The 25,000-nt window shown below is 35.3% G+C and overlaps 1 protein-coding gene across 2 annotated transcripts in view; it reads right to left on the bottom strand.

The window, feature by feature from the left end:
• The window catches only part of LOC136831185 (bestrophin-2a-like), a 302,394-nt gene that overhangs the window by 26,899 nt on the left and 250,495 nt on the right, over window positions 1-25,000 (bottom strand). For both annotated transcript variants that reach the window (XM_067091164.1, XM_067091165.1), the window contains exon 2: window positions 125-200. In XM_067091164.1, coding sequence (XP_066947265.1) covers window positions 125-192 — 68 coding nt within the window. In that variant the 5' untranslated portion in view covers window positions 193-200. The remainder of the gene's footprint in view (window positions 1-124; window positions 201-25,000) is intronic.

The raw sequence follows: 25,000 nt of genomic DNA, 5'->3' as shown, positions 1-25,000 counted from the left end.
CCTGTAGTGTTCGATATGAATAGGGATCTATATCCTGAATAATAATAATAATAATAATAATAATAATAATAATAATAATAATAATAATAATAATAATAATAATAATAAAAATGCAAAAACTCACCTGAACAGTAATCTGGAGAAGCCACAGAACGTGGTCTCAGAGACCTTTTTTGTGTACGTCACCGTCATTTGGATGTCTGTGGGGACAGAGAGAAAGAGAAAAATCGTTTAGGAAAGTCGATGAGAACCAGTTATTTATTTCCTATGGGTTACCTAAGAAATCAGTAAATTATAGGAGTAAACTGAATAAATAAATAAAGAAAAATCAAAGAAATGCCTAAGAAATCAGTAAATTATAGGAGTAAATTGAATAAATAAATTTTAAAAAATTAGAGAAATAGATAAAATAAAGAAGTGAATTAAATAGATAAATTAAAGAAGTAGCTTAAATAAAAAATTAAGGAAGTAAATTAATAAATGAATAAAAAAATAAAGAAATAAATAAAATAAAGAAGTAATTTAAGTAAATAAATTAGAGGTAAATTGGATAAATACATGAAAAAAGTTAAAGAAATAAATAAAATAAAGAAGTAATTTAAATTAATAAATTAAAGAAGTAAATTAAATAAAGAAAAGATAAATTAAAAAGTTAAATAAAGAAGTCAATGAAGTAAATAAATTAAAGAAGTAACTTGAATAAATAAAGAAAAAATAAGTTAAAGAAGTAAAATAAATTGATAAATTAAATAAATGAATTAAATAAAAAAATTAAGTGAAGACATAAATAAATATACCAAATAAATACATTAAAGACACTTTTCCCATAGAAATAAATAAATGAAAGAAGTAAATTAAATTAATAAATCAAAGAAGTAAATTGAATAAATAAATTAAAGAAATATATTAAAGAAATAAATAGATTAATAAATCAAATAAATAAATTAGACGCCCACACACACACACACACACACACACACACACACACACACACACACACACACACACACACACACACACACACAAGATCACAGTTTCAAGTTATACGGGAAATAGAAGTATGATATATAATTCTAGCTTGAACGTTTTTTTTTTTTTTGCCATCTGGCAAAGGTTAGGTATATAAGTTTGCTATGAAAACCCATTTTATTTTTATAATATATGCTTCCGAAAGGGGCCCTCCCCCCTTTCCAAGAATTCCGTGGACATACATATTTTGGTTTTCATTTTCAAATTCATTCGTACTGATATTACATTTATATAAGTATATATATATATATATATATATATATATATATATATATATATATATATATATATATATATATATATATATATATATATATATATATATATATATATATATATATAGAGAGATATAGAGAGAGAGAGAGAGAGAGAGAGAGAGAGAGAGAGAGAGAGAGAGAGAGAGAGAGAGAGTTTCCTCCTGTTACAACTTTCAAAACCTTCTTTGCTCTCAATTTCCCTTTCAGCTCTGAATGACCTTATAGGTCCCACCGATTGGCCTTTGGCCTAAATTCCATATTCCAATTTAGCGAAGATTGACTGAAAAGAGGTCATGGGTCTGTGAGGTCATTCCGAGTGGCTGCGTTTGGTGGAATTTTCATCTGACTTTTTTTATCCAGAAATGATTCGGAGGTCGAGGAGAAAGTCGTTGGAGACTTCGCGACAGAAATAATAATCTCGAGCGAACACAAACGTCTGATATTATTCATGGCAACTCGACCTATTTCCAGACAATATCAAGGTCTAACATTTAGATGACCCGGTGAACTTTTGCATAATCTCTCCGTTGACTTATGGGAGAATTTCGGGAAGAAGAGGATGTCTTATTTTTTCCCCCGCTTCTCATATCTTCCCTGATTCATCATCATTCGTCCTGGTCCCATTTTCCTTTTTTATCGGACCGACGACGTGTCTCCTGTCAGTTCATTTGTCTTTATTTATGCCAGACGTAGTTCTCTTCTTTTATATTTTGTGGTATTAGATGTCGAGGATAATCACTCTGACGCGACAGTGATGAAATGGCAACCCGTTAATGGAACGGAGGAGATCCTAGCTGACTTTGAGATATTTAGGATATTTAGATATTTAGGACTGGGGCCAGAAATCTACAAGGTCTGTTATCTAACGACCATTTTTTTTTCCCAGTTGCGTCATCTTAGATGTTTTGTTTAATTTGGGGGGTGGGCCGGGGATGAATTTGAGAGAGATAGGGAGACAGGTTCAGGGACAGAACTCTTAATGAGATTTTGGGGACGTTGTTTTTTAAATTCTTTCTGGTTTTAGAATATATCAGCGAAATTTGGATCGTCTTGGCTGGCTGGACATATTACAGGGGTCCACACCGCGCTTCTTATTCTCCCTAAGGCCTTACCACACTTAAAGGCTGTCTTTGGGCAAGGGTTCATGTTGATGTAAGGCAGAAAAACCTAAACCAACGAACCAAGTGAATGATATATTTACAGGGACTAATGGTTTTATATTTTTGGTCGACTTATCACGTAACAAACTATCAATTGACCATCACCAATCTGCCCCAAAATGGAAGATTGCAGTATCTGCAAAAATACAAAACTGAGAAAAATGGTAGACACTGCAATTTTCCCTTGCCTTACAACTGATTTTACAGATGCTGCAAGTAGGACCCCTAAATAAACCATTGAAGAATCATTCTGAAACTACAGTAACCTATGTATTAGTGTTTCACGAGTCCAGTAGGTGGCATATCTCAATTTCGAAAATTTTACAGATACTGCAGTTTACCATTTTAGGGCAGTAATGTTCTATAACGTTTATTCAACTGAAGCACAATCAGCCTCATTCCCAAGAGTTTCGTAAGACCGTCCACAGTCGTCTGACACCTTTCAAGCAAGATGCTTTCACAAACACAGGCAGGGGCGATGTGATATAACACGGGAGCGCTTGAAGGCAAGCTGAAATCCCCTTAAAGGGATTAGCATATTCTTTGTTAGCCTTCAGCATTCAGGGCTATTGCTGACTAAGCAAGTCGAGGTGCTCCACCTACTGACTCTTGTCATGAAGCCTCAAAAGTAAGGGAGAATCAATTGCTGGACGCTTGTCATTCCGCTTGGCTTTGGGGTATGGGGTTTATGCAACTGTGGCGTTTATGCAGATGTTTTGATTTCGTGAGGGTTTAGGGTATCAAGCCAAGCTACTGGGGCACTTTCGGCCATTCAGCGCTCTAAAAAAAGTGGGAGTTGGAGTGGTTGAACAGCAAGATCGAGAGATTCAGAAAATGAGGGAGAAAGTACATTGGTCTAAAGGTGAAAATGGGAGGTAGCTACCGATAGTTGGAGAGGCTGGACAGCAAGATTGATGAAAGAAAGCAGGAATTTAAGTAAAGTAAAAGATTAAAAAGCTGATATAACTCTGGGCCTAAAGTACGCTGAAAATACCCTTCAGTAATGCCTACAGTGAACCACGTGAGATACATTAACGCCCCCCTCCCCCCTACGGGGGATGGCATTCCTAGGCCGACATCTGTGTCAACACTGCCACTTGGTGACATAAGCTAACATTTGTCAAGGAATTTGAGGATGAAAAGACAAAATGGCCGCCAATTACGGTGGCTGGATATTTCTGGTTAGCGTCGACCGAGTGTCCCTTAGGTCAGCCATTACTAGTTGGTGACGTCATAGAAAAACAGTCATAAATAAGAGACGAACTTCCTCATCGAATGTCGGTGTCCAGAAGATGGAGATGTCCTTTGTTACTTGATGTAATTGTAAAAGAAGTCTTAATATCGATATGATTTATGGTATATGAGAGAAAAAAGAGAAATTCTATCTTTTTCATAGAGATTATACTTCAGTGCTCGAATAACTAATACGGAATTTAAGACAAATAAGAAAATTGATATAAAAAAAATAACTAAAATCAGTATGATTTATGGTATATACAAGAAAAAAGAGAAACGCCAACTTTTTCATAGAGATTATACTTCAACGCCCAAATAAGTAATACGGAATTTAAGCCATATTAAGGAAAATAGAGATGAAAAAGAATTAAAAAAAAAATAATTCCCCGCGACGAAGCTGTAAACTGATCAAGAGAATTTGACGAGATCAGAGGTGGATAGAAGTTTTCCTATTAGTCTTTTTTTTTTAGAAGTTTTCCTATAAGTCTTTCTATAAGTTCCCTGTAGGCCTATTGATTCCTTTTATGTCGTTTAATATTACTCTCCCAACCAGAGGCGTAGTTTTGTAGTTAGACTCTCCTTGAGAAAAGTCTTGAGATATTGCTTTATATAATTCGATTGCGAGAACATATATTGGAAACACATCCAGTGTTTATGCGCGTTCTTATACATGAAAACACAAAATCATGCATATTGCTTGCGTGCTGTATGCATGATCACGTGATGTATGTATGTGTGATATGTTTTTGTGTAGTGTGAGTGAGTTTTTAGTTACATACGTATGCTGAAGTATACTTGTAGTTTAAGGTGTGATATGAGTATACATGCAATTATTGTGAAAGAGCATTTAGCTACATACATACGTCGAAGCATTTATATAATAATATATTAATGATGTTTTCACCTTTTAGTACTTAATGACCCTCCTAAGACTTGGAGTCTTTGTATTATCCTCTGAGTGAATTTCTGAAGCATAGGCCTAGTAATTACATTGGATTATTACCCTCCTGCAAAATAGGACTTGACATCTGCACTAGAACATGTTTAATAAATGAAAACATGCTTAATAAATGACATATTCAACAATTTACCTCCTATGAGTCACCAAGTTTTAGCATATGCCCGGTTTACTGTGAATCGTGAGGTATCTTCCCTGATCGTAGCCCAGAAAAATTATTGCTGAGGAGTTATCACGAGATATCTTGAATTAACATTACTCTGTTCAGAATGTCCTGGTCCCATTTGTGGGGGGGGGGAGCTGGTACCGTCGCCCCTAGCCCCTAGCTGCAACCCCTTTCATTCCTTTTTACTGTACCTCCGTTCATATTCTCTTTCTTCTATCTTACTTTCCACCCTCTTCCAGTTCCTCGTTAGGCGAGTCGATAGAGTTGTGGGCCAGCATTCTAGCTAGGCCCGAGTTCGAGTCTCCGGCCGTCTAATGAAGAATTAGAGGAATTTATTTCTGGTGATAGAAATTCATTTCTCGCTATAATGTGGTTCGGATTCCACAATAAGCTGTAGGTCCCGTTACTAAGTAACCAATTGGTACTCAGCCACGTAAAATAAGTCTAATCCTTCGGGCCAGCCCTAGGAGAGCTGTTAATCAGCTCAGTGGTCTGGTTAAACTAAGGTATGCTTTCCCACCCACTTCTAACATTTATTTCATCCAGTTTCCGTTTCAGTGCTGAATGACCTCGTTGGTCCCAGCGCGTAGCCTTCGCCCCAAATTCCATATTCCATTCCGTTCCAGAACGTTTTGGTCGCCAGCCAACAAACCTAACTTTCCTCCTTCTCGCTAATTGGACGACATCGTAGATACCCCTAGACCAGGAGATAGGGTCACTTTCTCTCTGACCTGTCATTTTTCTTCGGGTCTTATCGAGCTGTTCCACAGTGGCTGCCATTGCTGTCAGGTCTCTGAATGACTCCTTGCCTTCTGCAGTAGTTTTATGGTCCATTAGGTCGTCTGCTGAAGACACCCCCCTGTCTTCTGAGATGGGGGAATATTTTGGGTCCTTGTTCCGCCTTTTTTGACATTGTCTTAGTAGGAAGTTCTAGAGGCTCTGGTCAGTATTTTGTGATCCTAAAAGTCTTCATATTTATTATTATTATTATTATTATTATTATTATTATTATTATTATTATTATTATTATTATTATTATTATTATTATTATTGGAAAGAGAAACCCACAAGATTCCCGTGTATAACTTGTTTACTAGTAAATATTTACGTGTTACTTTACAACTCGAGTACTTTCAGGTCCTAACTGTGACCCTTTTTCAAGAGATGAGGTAGTCAGGCTGGTTCAAGGACCAGCAATCTTGTGGGTTTCTCTTTCCATCTTCAGAAGAAAAACCGAAAGAAGTTTTTGTTTGGATTATTATTATTATTATTATTATTATTATTATTATTATTATTATTATTATTATTATTATTATTATTATTATTATTATTATTCAGAAGATGAATTCTATTCATATGGAACAAGCCCACCAAAGGGGCCACTGACTTGGAATTCAAGCTTCCAAACAAAATGGCGTTTATTTAAAAGAAGTGACGGAAGGTAATCGGAAATATAGAGAGAATCGATCATTTATTAGGGAAAAAATAAACTAATAAATGAATAGGTAAAAATGGAAGTAAATTATAAAATACAAGGAGAATTGCTTTAATCCTAAAAAGCAATTCTCCTTGTGTTTCATAATTTACTTCCATTTTTACCTATTTATTTATTAGTTTTTTTTTTTCTAAGAAGTGATCGCTTCTTTCTGATTTTCCGATTACCTTCTGTCACTCCTTTTAAATAAACACCAAAATATTCTTTGGAAACTTGAATTTCAAGTCAGTGGATAATAATAATAATAATAATAATAATAATAATAATAATAATAATAATAATAATAATAATAATCTTGGTTCACTGTATTGGTCCGGTGGCATAGTGGTTAGTGTCACTGGCTGGCATGACACTCAGATGAATGTTCATAAGTCAATATACTTATCCCCGTAGAGGAGATTATACCTTCAAGCCGTCAGTGCACCTCATGAACAGTGCACTGTTGATATCATATTCCTTAGGTGTTACGGCATGCTAAACGTTTACAGGTCTGATTGTGAATATTTATAAGTCAATATACTTATCCTCTTTGCATTACTTAAGCTTTGGGCCTTCGACCCGTAGCTGCAACCCCTTTCGTTCCTTTTACTGTACCTTCTTTCATATTCTCTTTCTTCCATCTTCCTTTCCTCAACCCTCTTCTGACAATTGATTCACAGTGCAACTGCTTTCAAACCTTTTACTGTCAATTTCCACTTCAGCGCTGAATGACCTCATAGCTCCCAGAGCTTGGCCTTTGGCCTAAAATTCTACATCCAGTTCAATTCAGTTCAATATACTCATCAGTTTAACAGTTCCCTCAGCCTTTTACTGCTATCAGCGTTATGCTCCTGGAAAGAGATTTGTAAATATTGAGGATGAAACGGCCGCCTGTCTTCTGGCAAGACTCTACAGCTCAAGTTAATTAAAACGGCTTTGGGAAGCCGCTCTTCCATCGTCCACTTAAGCCGTAATGATCTAAATCCTTCATCGTGCGTTTAATGAGGTGCTTTCTCCCTGAGGAAACAATTCTTCTCTTTCACTTAACTCGCGTGCTTGTTATTGCGGAAATCGCTTTAAAGAGGGTTGCTTGATTGGGGAGTCTTGTTTCTTTCAAGCATAATAACTGGCTGGAATGATCGCAGCTCCTGGGAGCGGTGGCAATTCAAATAAGTAAAAAATGCGCCGAAGTTTTCTGTACAGCTTATAGTCAAGGCCACCGACATTAGATCTATCTTTCGGTGGTCTCGGTATAATGCTGTATGAGCTGCGGCCCATGAAACTTTAACCAAGGCCCGGTGGTGTCCTGTTCTACTGTATATCGTTGCCAAACGCACGTTTATGGCTAATTTTAACCTTAAATAAAATGAAAACTACCGAGGCTAGAGGGCTGCAATTTGGTATGTTTGATGATTGGAGGATGGATGATCAACATGCCAATTTGCAGCCCTCTACCCTCAGAAGTTTTTAAGATCTGAGGGCGGAGAGAAAAAATGCGGACAGAATAAAGTGCGGACGGACAGACAAAGCCGGCACAATAGTTTTCTTTTACAGAAAACTAATGGAAAAAATCTTTATTGCTCTTCGTGAATGCTGATGTATGCATAACAATGGGTACTGCATACTTGCTTGAGCATACTCTTGTAGACACATGTCTGTAGGCATACATAGATATGAAATGTATCCATAGGAATGTATGCATACGCGCTGAATATACATAGCACTCATCAAAAATGAAGTAAATATCTGCAATGTAATTTTTTTGGGAGTTAATATATTTTGTATATATATACTGTATATATATATATGTGTGTGTGTGTGTGTATACATACATAAGTACACACATACACACACACACATATATATATATATATATATTTATATATATATATATATATATATATATATATATATAAATATTATATAATATTATAAATATATAAATATTATATGCACTTAGTTTCTTTACTGAAATATTCGTTTTAATCTTCCTGTTATTTTGCGCTCTTGAAAAAATTATACCAAATATTGAGAAGGTGAATTCACGTCTAATTCTCGAATTACAGTAATGGAACCAACGCATTATTTTTTATTGTTATTTCTATTTTTTTATCATTTTCTTTTTCAAAGCTTCAAACTCCACAAACACTTCACCTCTCCGCTTGTTTGTTTCTCCACTTCAGCTTTTTAAAGAGCTTCTGTTATTTTCTTAACATTTATTAATCCTCTTTCCCACTTTTTAGTTTTCTGTAAAAGAAAACTATTGTGCCGGCTTTGTCTGTCCGCCCGCACTTTTTCTGTCCGTCCTCAGATCTTAAAAACTACTGAGGCTAGAGGGCTGCAAATTGTTAGGTTGATCATCCACCCTCCAGTCATCAAACTTACCAAATTGCAGCCCTCTAGCCTCACTAGTTTTTATTTTAGTTAAGGTTAAAGCTAGCCGTAATCGTGCGTCTGGCAACGATATACGATAGGCCACCACCGAACCCGTGGTTATAGTTTCATGGGCCGTGGGTCAGGCAGCATTATACCGAGACCACCGAAAGATAGATTTATTCTCGGTGGCCTTGATTATACGCTGTAGCGGCTGTACTGAAAACTCGATTGTGCCGAAGAAACTTCGGCTCGTTTTTTACTTGTTTTTTATTTGATATTAAAAGCACAGTTTTATTTCTCTATGTTAATGTATTCTTTTATGAAACCAGTGAAATATTAAGTTAAAATATTGATATTCAGATGCGGATAATTTATTAGTATTTAGGTGATTTTGAAGCAGGTAAAGAATTCAAGCACCTCAGGTGTGTGTAGGGCCACCGAAAATAGATTGATCTTTGGGTGGTCTCGGTATAATGCTCTATGAGCCTTGGCTCATGAAGCTTTAACCACGGCCCGGTGGTGGCCTGGCCTATATCGTTGCCAGACGCACGATTGTGGCTAATTTTAACCTTAAATAAAATAAAAACTACTGAGCCTAGAGGGCTGCAATTTGGTATGTTTGATGACTGGAGGTTGGATGATCAACATACCAATTTGCAGCCCTCTAGCCTCAGTAGTTTTTAAGATCTGAGGGCGGACAGAAAAAGTGCGGACGGACAGACAAAGCCGGCACAATAGTTTTCTGTGCAGAAAACTAAATAGCAGGAGATGCAAGTAGCCTACAAAGTGAGCATAGATTTATTGGAAAAATTTAGAGGATTTTTATTTCAGAAATAAATACATTATGCTTCAGTAATTATTGGTTATATTCATTGCATGATTTATGTATCTGAAGAGGAAATGAGGCTAAATGAGGATACTCGTAAAGAAAGGCAGAGAGAGAGAGAGAGAGAGAGAGAGAGAGAGGAGGGATATAATAACTAAATCATTGTCCCCCGACCGCATGTTTGGAGAGAAACAAAAATCACACAAATTTTATAAACAGTGATATATTTTTTCGCAATTGTCTAAATTCTTTCTTTTTATTACATTTACTTTGTATCTCACGGAATGCTTTGTAAATCGTTCGGTTAAATGTTGAACAAATATATATATATATATATATATATATATATATATATATATATATATATATATATATATATATATATATATATATATATATGTATATAAATATATTATGTGGATATGTGTATACCATATATATATATATATATATATATATATATATATATATATATATATATATATATATATATATATAACGTTCTAAGATGTGGTGGTTACTAGTAACTCGAACAACAAAAGACAGTTGAAGGAGGAAGTACATCTCAGGTGGTCCATAAAAAAAATTTATTGCAACGTTTCAAAACACAAAGGTTTCATTTTCAAGCTATAAAGATAAAAAAAACAATAAAATTAACATTAAAAGCGCTAAAACACAAATACGGGACATAGTACATTATATATAGCAAAATGAAAAACTAGTTGTAGCAGGACCAACCATCAAGGGAGGAAGGAGGGACGAAAGTCAGTAGGAACAAACAAGAGACGACAAAATTCAACAGCTCACGTCAGGTAAAGAGTCGTCGAGGAAGACTGCTAAGTGTTCAATTGGGGAACAAGTTGTTTAATAAACAAGGATTCCTGGATTGTCAGTAGTTTGCCATTCGGTGCCCGTCCCAATATTTCAAACTCTGTATTGTATGTTATGTTTGCATTTATTGGCGTGTTGCCTGATGTTGGAAAATTCGGGACTAGCAAGTTTGCTATCAGTTCGATAGCTAACGCCCTTATGGGAATCAATTCTGACCCGTAGTAAACTCTGTGTGGATCCCACGTAGGTCCCTAGAGTTCATCTAGGGCAATTGAACTTGTACACGACGCGTGAGGTCATCAAAGGGTCAAGTTTATCTTTAAATTTAAAAAACTACCCAAGGTAAGTGGATTTGTCGGGATGATATTACATTTAATAGCTGGTATATAATTAGATATGAGTTTTCTAAGTACATCATAGAAGTTTTGGTCGTGGATCAAAGGTACATTTGCATAAAACGGAAGTTTAGACACATTAGGTACGGGGACTTTTGGAATAAAAACGTTGTTAAGAAGTTTAAAAACATACCTGTGATAGAGTGTGGTGGGAAAATAATTACTTGTGTATATATAGAGTGCATGTGTGTGTGTTTTTGTGCGTGTGTTTGCGTTTGTGTCTGTATGTGTGGCTGCAGATCGTTAATGTTTCTATTCTCAGCCAATCTTTTTACGAAGAGGTAGCTAGCCACACCTGTAGCTAAGTTGCTACCCCCCACCAGGTGCTTAATCCACTGATAAGATAAACAATTTAGTTTCCTACACTCATGCGAGTTGTGTGTTTGTGTGTGTGTGTGTATATATATATATATATATATATATATATATATATATATATATATATATATATATATATATATATATATGTACATGTATATACACATATACTGTATATATAGATAGCTAAAAATAAATAGATAGATAGATAGGTAGGTAGGTGGGTAGCTTTTAAAACTCTGTATGAAAGGTGGGAGACTGAGTGACAGAATATTGATTGAGAGAATGTTGCTTTTTGTTTGCAAAAGGTATTCCCAAAGCAGGTGGCGTCATTACGAGACGAATAGGAACAGGTGTTCGAGTTTATTTTTATTTTTTTTTCGCCTTCTCCCGTAATTGACGTAAATTGCGCAGAATTCTATAATACTCTGATTCCATTAGATCGCTATTCAAAAAGGGATGCGTCTTTTATATTTTTAATGTTGATCGTATATAGATTTGGTTATTTGGAATCTGTTCAGGTAGTGTTATGCAATATTTAAGTTTATATATATATATATATATATATATATATATATATATATATATATATATATATATATATATATATATATATATATATGTATATATATATATATATATATATATATATTTATATATATATATATGTGTGTGTGTGTGTGTGTGTTGTGTGTGTGTGTGTTTGTGTATAGGGTGGATGATCAACATAACGATTTGCAGCCCTCTAGCCTCAGTCGTTTTTAAGATCTGAGGGCGGACAGATTAAAGCGCGGACGGACAGACAAAGCCGGCACAATAGTTTTCTTTTACAGAAAACTAAATTACTATCTATTATGGCCTAAGTTGTAAATTACATCGATTAGGAAAATTTAATAAGAATGGCAATGTCATTAAAAAAAATTATGTAAATATAAACATTACAGATTTTTAGGGAGAAATATTAGTCAAGTTTGAACAGCGTTTATCAGCTAAACAGGAGGATGCACTTCTAATCAGATGACGATAGGAGATATTTCTCATATAACGGGAAATAAACGCAGGTAAATTTAATACGGTGAATTAGTAAGACAAACAGTTAATAACACAGTTAATAGCAGTAGCTTAGCAACAGTAAATATATATATATATATATATATATATATATATATATATATATAAATAAATATATACTATATATATATATATATATATATATATATATATAATCAATGATGCTATGCTACTGCTATTAACTGTTTTATTAACTGTTTTTCTTACTAATTCACCGTATTAAATTTACCTGCTTTTATTTCCCGTTATTTGAGAAATATCTCCTATCGTCATCTGATTAGAAGTGCATTCTCCTGTTTAGCTGATAAACGCTGTTCAAACTTGACTAATATTTCTCCCTAAAAATTTGTAATGTTTATATTCACATAATTTTTTTAATGACAATGCCATTCTTATTAAATTTTCTTAATCGATGTAATTTACATCTTGGGCTATAATAGATAATATTTTAGTTTTCTGTAAAAGAAACTAATGTACCGACTTTGTCTGTCCGTCCGGGCTTTATTCTGTCCGCCCTCAGATCTTAAAAACTACTGAGGCTAGAGGGCTGCAAATTGTTATGTTGATCATCCGCCCTCCAATCATCAAACATACCAAATTGCAGCCCTCTAGCCTCAGTAGATTTTATTTTATTTAAGGTCAAAGTTAGCCATAATCGTGCTTCTGGCAACGCAACAACACAGGCCACCACGGCCGGCTGAGAGTTTCATGGGCCGCGGCTCATACAGAATTACACCGAGACCACCTAATGATAGCTCTATTTTCGGTGGCCTTGATTATGCGCTGTGCAGAAAACTCGATTTAATGCCATGATAATTTTGACAACATTGACACGTCTGGCGAAAGGATAATGAAACTTTCGTGTTTAAAGATATGAAAGATTTTGAGCATTATACGTTTTAATTAAACACTATACAAATTATACAATGAAAAACATACCCATTAACAGACCAGTATCTTTATGGAAGAGGAAATTATATGCGGAATAACTGGGGTAGGAAAAACCTCAAGAAATTCGAAGGCAACATTTGCCCTTCATTACCATCTGGATGAACCAAATTACCCTCGCCAATAGGAACACCCAGATGAACCTCGTTGAAGCATGAGACCATCACACATTTTAATGCGTGATGAGGTGAAATGTGGTTCATCTGTTGCCATGGCAACGTCAGGGAACACGAGTCCAGGACGAGTTTGGGTGATCCCGGATTATGGACATGTATGATAATGTGTTACGGAAGAGTGAATTTTTTCAGTGAGAGAGAGAGAGAGAGAGAGAGAGAGAGAGAGAGAGAGAGAGAGAGAGAGAGAGAGAGAGATAAGTATTAATAAAGAAGAGGTAAGAAGACAAACATTTATTTAAAAATTATGTTACTTCAGGTTTTCACACAGTGAGAGAGAGAGAGAGAGAGAGAGAGAGAGAGAGAGAGAGAGAGAGAGAGAGAGAGAGAGAAGTATTAATAAAGAAGAGATAAGGAGACAAGCATTTATTTAGAAAATTACGTTTCTTCAGATTTTCACAGAGAGAGAGAGAGAGAGAGAGAGAGAGAGAGAGAGAGAGAGAGATGAGTATCAACGAAGAGCGCCTCCACTCAAGGGAATTAAGAAGGTAAAAATATATATTAAGATTACGTTTCTTCCGATTTTCAAGAGAGAGAGAGAGAGAGAGAGAGAAATAATTATCAGTAAATAGCACTTTTACTCTGAGAGATAGAGAGAAATGAACATATATTTAGAAGGGTACGTGTCTTCAGATTTTCACAGAGAGAGAGAGAGAGAGAGAGAGAGAGAGAGGGAGTTTCTGTAAATATTTAGTCATGGCGACTCTCTGCTGATCGCGGACAGCTTAGAGAGTACGAGAAACCTCATATATCCTCTAACTGCGTCATTCTGAAATAGCTTTCTTTTTTTTGTTAGTTTACCTTGATTTGTAGTTACAGCTTCAAGTGATTTTCTCTCATTAAAGTTATATTATGCATTTTTTATTACTAATTCATATTTACCTAGATTTCATATTAGCCTGCAAGTTTCAAGCGGAAATTGTTCATGCGCTTGCAATGCAAATGATTCGATTCAGACGGACGAGCAATTTGCATTTTGTGATTTCCTTAACTTTCTTTAAATCTTCAGCTGAAAATCGTTATGGACAGTCAGTCTGTAAGCCCAAAGAAGGCCCCAAATGGAAATCAACCTTCAGAGAGAGAGAGAGAGAGAGAGAGACGTTAAAGCAAAGGTGATAAATATATAAATACGAGAGAATGAACAACAAAACCGATACACCTGAAATTCAGGGACGTCAGCGGAAAACAGGAATGAATGTTCTACTCGCTTACATGTTTGGAGATCAGAGGATTCCACAATTGCACTACGCAAACTAATCCTCATTTAAGTTGTAAGATAAAACTCCAAGAAAGCTGGGTAGTATCAAACCTGTTGCTAGAAAACCGCAGACAGTTTGCCTGCATATTGTTGTAGGCAAAAACAGCTAGGAGGGGTAGCGCCGTTAGTGCACCTCACTGTAGGCATTACTTAAGGTTCTTTGCGGCGTTCCGTAGGCCACTAGCTGCAACCCCTTTCATTCCTTTTAACTGCGTCACCATTCATATTCTTTCTTCCATCTTACTTTCCTCAACTCATAACAATTGTTTCATAGTGAAACTGCTTTGAGGTTTTCCTCCTGTTACACCTTTCAAGCCTTTTTAATCTCAATTTCCCTTTCGGGTCTGAGCGACCACGTAGGTCCCAGCGCTTGGCATTCGTCCTGAATTTTATTCCATTCCGTTCCAAAAACAGGTAAAGAAGAATGTTTTTCGGTCCTTTGTTACCTTGGGATTTTTTTTTCAGGGCTTTTTGTTTTTGTTTACTTGACCAACTTTAGCTTTTGTGGTGGTCGGCTTCTGTTGCCGGAATCTTTCGCCATATTTCTTTTTTATGCACTGACTCTTTTTCCGTTGATTAGTTCGTGATTGCTTAATCCTTCGAAATCCCTTGTTTGTCCAAGTGTTTTTTTATGGAGAATGCTCTTATAGATAGTCTATGTATGTATATGTATATATATATATATATATATATATATATATATATATATATATATATATATATATATATATATATATACATTTATGTATGTATAACTGAATCACGAAAATATGGAGCGTGATGAATATATAAATAAAGACAAAATCCACGAAGGAAAGAGAAACAGTGGAGTGGTGCAAGGCCTTTCGACTTATAGTTCTTTGCTGCCAAATAAAGGACTATAAGTCGAAAGGCCTTGCAGCACTCAAATGTTTCTCTTTCCTTCATGATTTCATCTATATATATATATATATATATATATATATATATATATATATATATATATATGCATATATATATATATATATATATATATATATATATATATATATATATATATATATATATATATATATATATATATATATATATATATATATATATGGAATCTACTTGCCACTTTTACCATATACATATGTAACTTTTATTACCCATAATGCCCTCTTGGGAGTTGCTGCCCAGTTAATTTTTCATAGTTCTTTTGATATGCTTTTAATTCGTGACAAATCTTTTTTTTTTTTACTGTTTTTATTAATAAATATGAAAGTAATATTCATGAATTTTGTTGATGATACGTCTTTAATCCGTGACGAATCCTTTTTTTACTATTTAAGTTTTCTGTCCGCCCTCAGATCTTAAAAACTCTCGAGGCTAGAGGGCTGCAAATTGGTATGTTGATCATCCACCCTCTAATCATCAAACATACCGAATTGCAGCCCTCTAGCCTTAATTGCAGCCCATAATCGTGCGTCTGTCACCACTATAGGTACCAACAACACAGGCCACCACCGGGCCGTATTTTATTTAAGGTTAAGGAGTTAACCATGATCGTGCGTCTGGCACCGTCAGTGCCCTCATGGGTGCACTGTACTTTTTAAGGTTCTTTCCAGTGTGCCTTCGGTCCCTAGCTGCAATCCCTTTCGTTCCTTTTACTGTACCTCCTTCCGTATTCTCTTTCTTCCATCTTGCTATCCATCCTCTCCTAGCAATTGATTCATAGTGCAACTGCTCTGAGGTCTTCCTCCTGTTACACCTTTCAAACCTTTTACTGTCAGTGAATGACCTCACAAGTCCCAGTGCTTGGCCTAAATTCTATAATCAATTCAATTCAATTCAAAGCCATTCCTGAAGGTTATTAATATTTTGTATAAACTAATTACCAAAAATAAAAATTGCTTTAAAAATTCGTCCGGGTTAAAAAAAATTCCTTCATTTAATTTGCGTCGAGTGTTAGCTTAAATCTCCTTGGCAGTTGTTAAAGAATTGGTTAATTCATTTGAAGGTTGAAGGACGAAAAGGAGACTACGCTCATTTCCTGAAGGAGATGAACAGAGGAAAAAGGAAAATGTTACTGAACTGAATATAGAATTTAGGCCAAAGGCCAAGCGCTGGGACCTACGAGGTCATTCAGAATCAATTGTTAGGAGAGGGTTGAGGAAAGTAAGATGGAAGAAAGAGAATATCAAAGGAGGTACGGTAAAAGAAACGAAAGGGGTTGCAGTTAGGGGCCGATGGCGAGTTGCTAAGAACCTACAGTACACCGCACGAGGTGCACTGTCAGTACTAACCTCCCTACGGGGGGGAATGTTACTGAAATAATTGATTGAAATTCATGCATTTTGTGACAATTCAGTACCAGGTGAAAATATTACTTAATTTATTGAAATTCGTGTATTTTGTGACATTTCTGAACTAAAAGAAGGCTACACTCACTTCCTAAAGAAGTTGAACAGTGAAAAAAGGAAAATGTTTCTGAAAAAATGTACTGAAATTCATGTATTTTTTTAAAAAGTCATATCTAGGTGGAATGCCAAATCTCTGCAGTATAGCCAAAACTGGCGCTCAAAGTACACGCGAGCATTTAAGCTGTCATGGCGCGCCTTCCCTCCTAAACAGCCAGAAGTATTATTTTTTGTTAGTTTCTTTCTGTTCCCCAACAAAGACTCTCTTTGTTTCTCTCTTCTTTCTTTGTTCTTCCTCTTTCAAGTCCAACGAGGCTTGGTAACCATTGTTGCGAACGGTTTATAGCGGATGGAGAGAGAGTTGAAAGCAAAAGTTTTTTTTTTTTAAATTGTTTTGTTCCTTGAAAGAGAGAGAGAAAAAAAGAGAGTTAGAGAATTATCGACATGAGTCTCTTTGCCATTTTCTCTCTGCCTGATTCGGTTAGGAAAGGAAGAATTGTTACGGGTGCTTCGGTGTCTTAACTAAAAACGTCTAATTTGATTTTCATTTCTCTGTGGTGTTTTTGTAATTTAATTTCCCTTCTTCTATCTCTAGGTGGACAATTCTAAAGAGAGAGAGAGAGAGAGAGAGAGAGAGAAGAAGAAGAATAAGAAGAAGAAGACGGAATGAAGGAAGGAAGGGAGAGAGAGAGAGAGAGAGAGAGAGAGAGAGAGAGAGAGAGAGAGAGAAGAAGAAGAAAGAAGAAAGAAGAAGAGAAGAAAAAAGAGAGAGAGAGAGAGAGAGAGAGAGAGAAAGAGAGAGAGAGAAGAGAGAGAGAGAGAGAGAGAGAAGAAAAAAGAAGAAGAAAGGAGAAGAAGAAGAAGAGAGAAGAGAGAGGAAGGAGAGAGAGAGAGAGAGAGAGATGATTTCTCTCAGAGATCCCAGACCTATTGAGATCTGAGAAAACATGAGAGAAAGAGAGAGATTTATATATATATATATATATATGATTATTATCACTTTTGTACGAGACTTTTAGCATTTATTTCAAGATCTCTCTCAGCTGTTTATCCCAGACCTATCCCCACTCAGGCCGGTGTACTTTTTGGCTAAAAATCCAATAGATCTGGGAAGAAAACATGAAAAGGAGAAAGTTTGGAACTCATTAACATTACTACCCTCGTACTGTGTTTAGATTATTTTCATATATATATTTATTTCTTTTTTGATATATATATATATATATATATATATATATATATATATATATATATATATATATATATTTTTATGTAATATATATTCATGATATATATATTTATATTATATAATATATTCAATATATATATATATATATATATATATATATATATATATATATATATATATATATATATATATATATATGCATGCATGCCGCACATCAATTGGGGAATACGCTTGTAAAGTTATTGCAATGGGTCCTACCTCTATAAAGTCTAGATACATCCTCTGATAAACTTACAAACATCAACACATAATTTGTTCCAAAAATCCTGTCGTACAGTATTACTGTATTACTTTAAGTGACCAGTTTGATATCCCCACCATGAAACGACTGATGGCACTCTGCTAAAAATGCTTTCAAAAGCAAACTTCAGAAGCAGTGGCTTTGAAAGTCGATAGCGGATGGCATTGTCCCGAGATGTAACCCAGTAGCGGGACCTTTCCCTGAAAAAAAGCGGGACGCCATATCTTAAAAATTAACAGTAGAATTTTCTTGAAAATAATCTCATTACGTTTTCCACAACCAAATTATCAGTGGAGTACCAATATACCTAATCACCCCAACCCAACTCAACCTAACCTAACCTAACTTAACCTAGGGGCATGGCAAAAAAAAAACGGGGCTGGTGCAATACTAGCATACATCTCGGGAATTTGCGACCGTCCCGTAGAAGTTAACCTTTAGGAAATCTGCTAAAGCTGCTGTCAATCAATATCCAGGTTCCAGCAGTTGTTTAAACCATGATTTGCCCTTGTTAGGGGATCTGAAATCTTATAATTACAATAAATTAGTTTTATTTTGGAAGATACGGATCTGGGAATGCCCCCAGCTGCAACCCCTTTCATTCCTTTTTGCTGTACCTCCGTTCATATTCTCTTTCTTCCATCTTACTTTCCTCAACCCTCTCCTAGCAATTGTTGCATAGGGCGACTGGTTAGAGGTTTTCCTCCTGTTACACCTTTCAAACCTTTTTACTCTCAGTTTCTCTTTCATCACTGAATGACCTCGTAAGTCCCAGCGTTTGGTCTGTGGCCTAAATTTTATATATAATTCCTTTCCATTTAATATGGTAAAAGATACTTTATCATGGTTATATCAGTCCATATAAAAGTCGTTTGTGTTATAAATAAGAATATAATTCTTAGAATCATCTTATAAAACATCCACTTACATTATCTGTACAGTGAATAACCACCACAGCAGAAATACCGAGAATATAAAAATTATTCTTGGCGTAATGGAAGTAAGTAAATGCTTAGTAATCGTCCAATGGACACGACAAAGAAAGAAAAATAACTTTTATATATTTATTGAGAAAGAAAGAGCTTTCACATATATTTGGGTTTCAGGAAACCCCGAGGGCTTTCGATGTTGTCTACTAGGAATCACTTTTTTTTATCTCCAGGCTGTGGTCTTTTGATATGATTATTTTTTTTTATTCATGGTCCCTGAAAATAACGTTGTGTTCTTTATTATATCTTGTGTGGTTGTCCATACGTTCCACTTAGCAACTATGTATATATATATATATATATATATATATATATATATATATATATATATATATATATATATATATATATATATATATATATATATATATATATATATATATATATATATATATATATATATATATATATATATATATATATATATATATAATCTATATATATATTATATTTTCTTTCTTTCATCAAATCTTGAATAATATCACCGTGTCTCCTACAAGAATCCATGGCCCTCGTCCCCGCCCCTCTCTTCCCCCTTTTGAAAGCTATTCGATGCAGATAGATTTTTTTTTATTTATTTATTTTTTTTTTTTTTTGCCTTTCGGAAAGGCTATTTCGATGAATATTTCCGCTCCTTCAATCAGCTAAAACTGGAATTCTTTTGCCCATTTTCAATGAAGCACTTGAATTTCATTTCTATTTTATATTATTTTTTTCATAACATTCTTTCTGTTCATACGAAACTAGTGTTGTAGGATGACGCTAAATATTGATGATAAGTTTTGTGATCCTTAGAAAGGCTAGTGCCGACAGTGCATCTCGCACGGTGCACTGTAGGCATTACTTAAGGTTCTTTGAAGCATCCCTTCGGCCCATAGCCGTAACCCACTTTCATTCCATTTACTGTACCTCCGTTCATATTCTCTTTCTTCCATCTTACTTTCCTCAACTCTCTCCTAAGAGTTGCTCCATAGTGCAACTGCGAGGTTTTCCTCCTGTTCCACCTTTCAAACCTTTTCATTCTGTTTCCCTTTCAGCGCTGAGTGACCTCTTAGATCCCAGGCCTTAGGTTTTGGCCAAAATTCTGCGTTCCAATCCATCCCAGTAAGTTCTGTCTATGACCATTGCTGAACGAGACGAACGAAAAGTAAAAGGCTAAATAATACCAACATTCACTTTTTGTTCGACCTGACATGCAATATGGAAAATTGGCAGCAGAAAGCGAAATAGATAACCGCACTCGAAAATAGAATTTGTACTGAATGATTCCCAGAGCTCTATTGCTCGCATTTGGGCGACGAAGAGCCGTTACCCGCTGGTCCCCGAACTGGTTGGATCAGGAGGGGGAAAGTTACGGGTCATTGATTGATTGAATTATGGTGCAATAAACTTCACGTCCATTTGTTCGGGGTTTGTAAGGGATTTGCTTAACCGGAATGTTATGAACGGACCTCTAAAATATCCATTATAAGGCATTAAACGCTTACAGATAGGTATATATCAGCAATATGTGTGTTTATGTGTGTGTGTATATATATATACATATATACATTATATATATATATATATATATATATATATATATATATATATATATATATATATATATATATATATATATATATATATATATATATATATATATATATATATATATATATATATAAAACGTAGGAGTAATTATTGATATTTTGCAAAGAGCAAACTCAAATAAATCTGTGTCACCATGAATTACGAAACATTACATAAGAAAAAAAACACACACAGAAACCCATTACATTAAATTAAAAGAATAATAAAAAAAATTCCTCCCTTTTCATTTCTATGGAAATTTATAAATAAGGAACAAAAAAGTTCGGTTGTCTTTTATCGTGAGACCTGGAAAAACTATTTTCGTTTATTCCACAGAGAGGACTCAAGTGCTCGAAGCCTGACATTGCTGAGACGTTTATTAAACGCGTTCCTTCTTAATGAACCTCTTGGCTTATACCTTTGCTGTTTGGCTCCACGAACAGCAAAGATTAAAAAAAAATAATAACTCTTTCATTCCGTTTTCTAATGAAGGTCATTGGTGTGTGGCCGCCTCATTCGGCTGCAACAAAGTCACGGAGGATCCAGAATTGAACAGGAATGATCAAAAGAGTTTTTTTTTTTTTCGTGTCGTGAAACATCACTCTGAAGTTGTTTCACGTCATTAGCATTCAGAGGTCACGTGTAGAAGTCGGGACTCATTAGCGTGTTAATCCAGAAATGCTTCGCTCGTGTAGAAACAACGTGAGTTATCCGCAGTCGATAATTCTTGTTGTTGTTTGTCGCGGTAGAAACAACGTAAGTTATCCACAATCGATAACTCTTGTTGTTTATTGCTATATAAAAAAACATGAGTTATCCGCAATCAAAAATTTGTTGTTTATCATGGCAGGAACAACGTGAGCTATCAGCAGTCGATAACTCTGTTGTTGTTTATCGCAGTAGGCACAACATGAGTTATCCACAATCGATAAGTCTTGTTGTTTATCACGGTAGACACAACGTGAGTTATCCACAATCGATAACCTCTTGTTGTTTATTGCGGTAGAAACAACGTGAGTTATCCGCAATCGATAATTCTTGTTGTTGTTTATCACGGTAGAAACAACGTGAGTGAGTTATCCGCAATCGACAATTCTTGTTGTTTATTGCGGTAGAAACAACGTGAGTTATCCGCAATCGATAATTCTTGTTGTTGTTTATCACAGTAGAAACAACGTGAGTGAGTTATCCGCAATCGACAATTCTTGTTGTTTATTGCGGTAGAAACAAAGTGAGTTATCCGCAATCGATGGCTGTTGTTGTTTATCGCGGTAGAAACAACATGAGTTATCTGCAATCGACAATTCTTGTTGTTGTTTATCGCGGTAGAAACAACATGAGTTATCCAAAATTGATAACTGTTGTTGTTTATCTCGGCAGACACAACGTGAGTTATCCGCAATCGATAACTGTTGTTGTTTATCAAGGTAGAAACAACATGAGTTATCCGCAGTCAATAACTGTGTTGTTGTTCATCGCGATATAAAAAACATGAGTTATCCACAACCGATAACTGTCGTTGTTTATCACGGTAGAAACAACGTGAGTTATCCGCAATCAATAACTATGTTGTTTACCGCGATATAAAAAAAACATGAGTTATCCACAACCGATAACTGTCGTTGTTTATCACGGTAGAAACAACGTGAGTTATCCACAATCGATAACTCGTGTTGTTGTTTATCGCGAACTGTTATTTACGCGTAACTTGTCGTTGTTGGCATATAGCTGAGCATCATTGATCTATTTCCGTCTGGTGACAAATCGTCTCTTTATTTGAATTATATCTATTTTTATCACTCCTTTATCGGAAGATGACATTCCCGAGCCTTTGTGTTAATAGTCGACTGCGCAGATGCTTAATCAAAACATATAAGTTGACAAGTAAACAATGCGCCGAAGTTTCTTCGGCGCAATCGAGTTTTCTGTCCGGCGTACAATCAAGGCCACCAAAATGGATCTATCTTTTGGTATGAATAGCGGCCCATGAAACTTTAACCATGGGCCGGTGGTGTCCTGTTCTATGTCGCTGTCAGACGCATGTTCATGGCTAACTTTAACCTTAACAAAAATCAAAACTACTGAGGCTAGAGGGCTGCAATTCGGTATGTGTGATGACTGGAGGGTGGATGATCAACATACCAATTTGCAGCCCTCTAGCCTCAGCGGTACTTAAGATCTGAGGGCGGACAGAAAAAGTGCGGACGGACAGACAAAGCCGGCGCAATAGTTTTCTTTTACAGACAACCAAAAATGTTTTTGAAAATAACTTGAAATGACCGGATAAATGGAAATGCTGGAGTCAGGGAATGCTTAAAACATCTGCCAAAACTATTTGTAAAATTACCCTATCAAGAAAGAAACAGCTGGAGGTTTTCGTTAAAAAACATCGACCCCGACTAGGGATTAAACTCAGATGAAGAAATATTTGTGTACAGTAAATATATATATATATATATATATATATATATATATATATATATATATATATATATATATATATATATATATATATATATATATATATTATAATGTATATATATATCGTATGTATTATGTATATGATTTGTGCAGATTTTAAGTTTTTTGAGAAACACAAACAAAACCGCTTATTCTTCATTCTCTCTCTCTCTCTCTCTCTCTCTCTCTCTCTCTCTCTCTCTCTCTCTCTCTCTCTCTCTCTGAGGATACAATGAAACGAATTTCGATAATGCAGGAAACAAATGGATTTCCTATCGCAAGGCCGGAGGAGTTAGTCACGTGTTGTCAATCGTGACTGCTGACGTCATCAGCGGGGAAGTCGACGCGTGTTAGCGGCGTCTTTTGTCTCCCAATTTGTTCCACTTATCGAAAGGACAGGTAAAGTAAAGATACGAACTTGAGATACGTAAGTTTCAATGCCGTATATATATATATATATATATATATATATATATATATATATATATATATATATATATATATATATATATATATATTTATTTTTTTTTTTTATTTTTTTTTTTTTTTTTTTTACAACCGTGTAGGCGTTACTCAAGGGTCGTCGCGGCGTACCTTAGGTCCATAGCTGCAGCCCCTTCCATTCATTTTTTATTGCGTCGCCATTCATATTCTCCTTCGTCCGTCTTGCTTTCTTCAACCTTCTCCTAACAATCGCATCATAGTGCAACTGCGAGGTCTTCCTCCTGTTACACCTTTAAACTTAAAACCTTTTTACTTTGAATTTTCCTTTCAGCGATGAATGACCTCATCGTCGGTGTCCCAGTGCCTTGTCATTGGGCAAAGTTTTATATTCCATTCCATTTCATTCCATTTATTTACAGCAATGTCAGTTCTAAGGATAATGTCAGCCATATTAGTCCTTATATAGATCTGACCCCGACGCCGATCTATCCCAATTGATAGGAAATCATTATCCGATAAAGCGATTGTCTTTTGAGAGCGGATGTTGAATATCGAAAATGCGAAGCCTTGGATTTTTATGTACCTGTTGATCAGCATCGAAAAAAAAATATCTTAAATAAACGCTGTGAAAAATCAGGCACCTTGCAACTTTGATGCTGACTTTAGTCTCCCGGCTCGATCGGTTGCCACGGTACGTCTAACCTTTGGAAAGCTCACCTGGCTGATTTTGAATTTCATCACAAAGAATTTGTTTTAGTGCGATAGCAAAAAGAGATTGATGTTTGGTAGTTTGAGGTATTCCAACAAATTATACATATTTTTTTTTTAGATGTTTCCACGAAGAATTTCTTTTAGTATGATAGCAAAAAGGTGATGATGTGGTTGAGTAGTTTGAGTTACTCCAACAAATTATACATATATTTTTTTTTAATTTAGGTGATACGTGGTGATTTTTTCAGAATGTGGAGGTGACAACAGACTCTTCTTCGTGGTGATAATTGTTTTAAAGTTGGCTAGTGGTCTAATTTGCATAATTACAATCTTGGCTGCCGTGGTATTTCTCGCGTTTGTGAAGTGAAATAGTGTACGGTTCAATCGGCAAACTAAAGAATATTATAAAAAAATTATTTTTAAGGCGTGTTTGATACAGCTCCTACAACCACTTTTAAATTTGTTTTTAAAAAAATT

This window comes from Macrobrachium rosenbergii, chromosome 48 (genome assembly GCF_040412425.1).
Source record: "Macrobrachium rosenbergii isolate ZJJX-2024 chromosome 48, ASM4041242v1, whole genome shotgun sequence".
In the NCBI taxonomy this organism is placed as follows: Eukaryota; Metazoa; Arthropoda; class Malacostraca; order Decapoda; family Palaemonidae; genus Macrobrachium; species Macrobrachium rosenbergii.
Note: the sequence above shows the minus strand (reverse complement) of the source record. Positions and strands in the feature narration are given on the sequence as shown.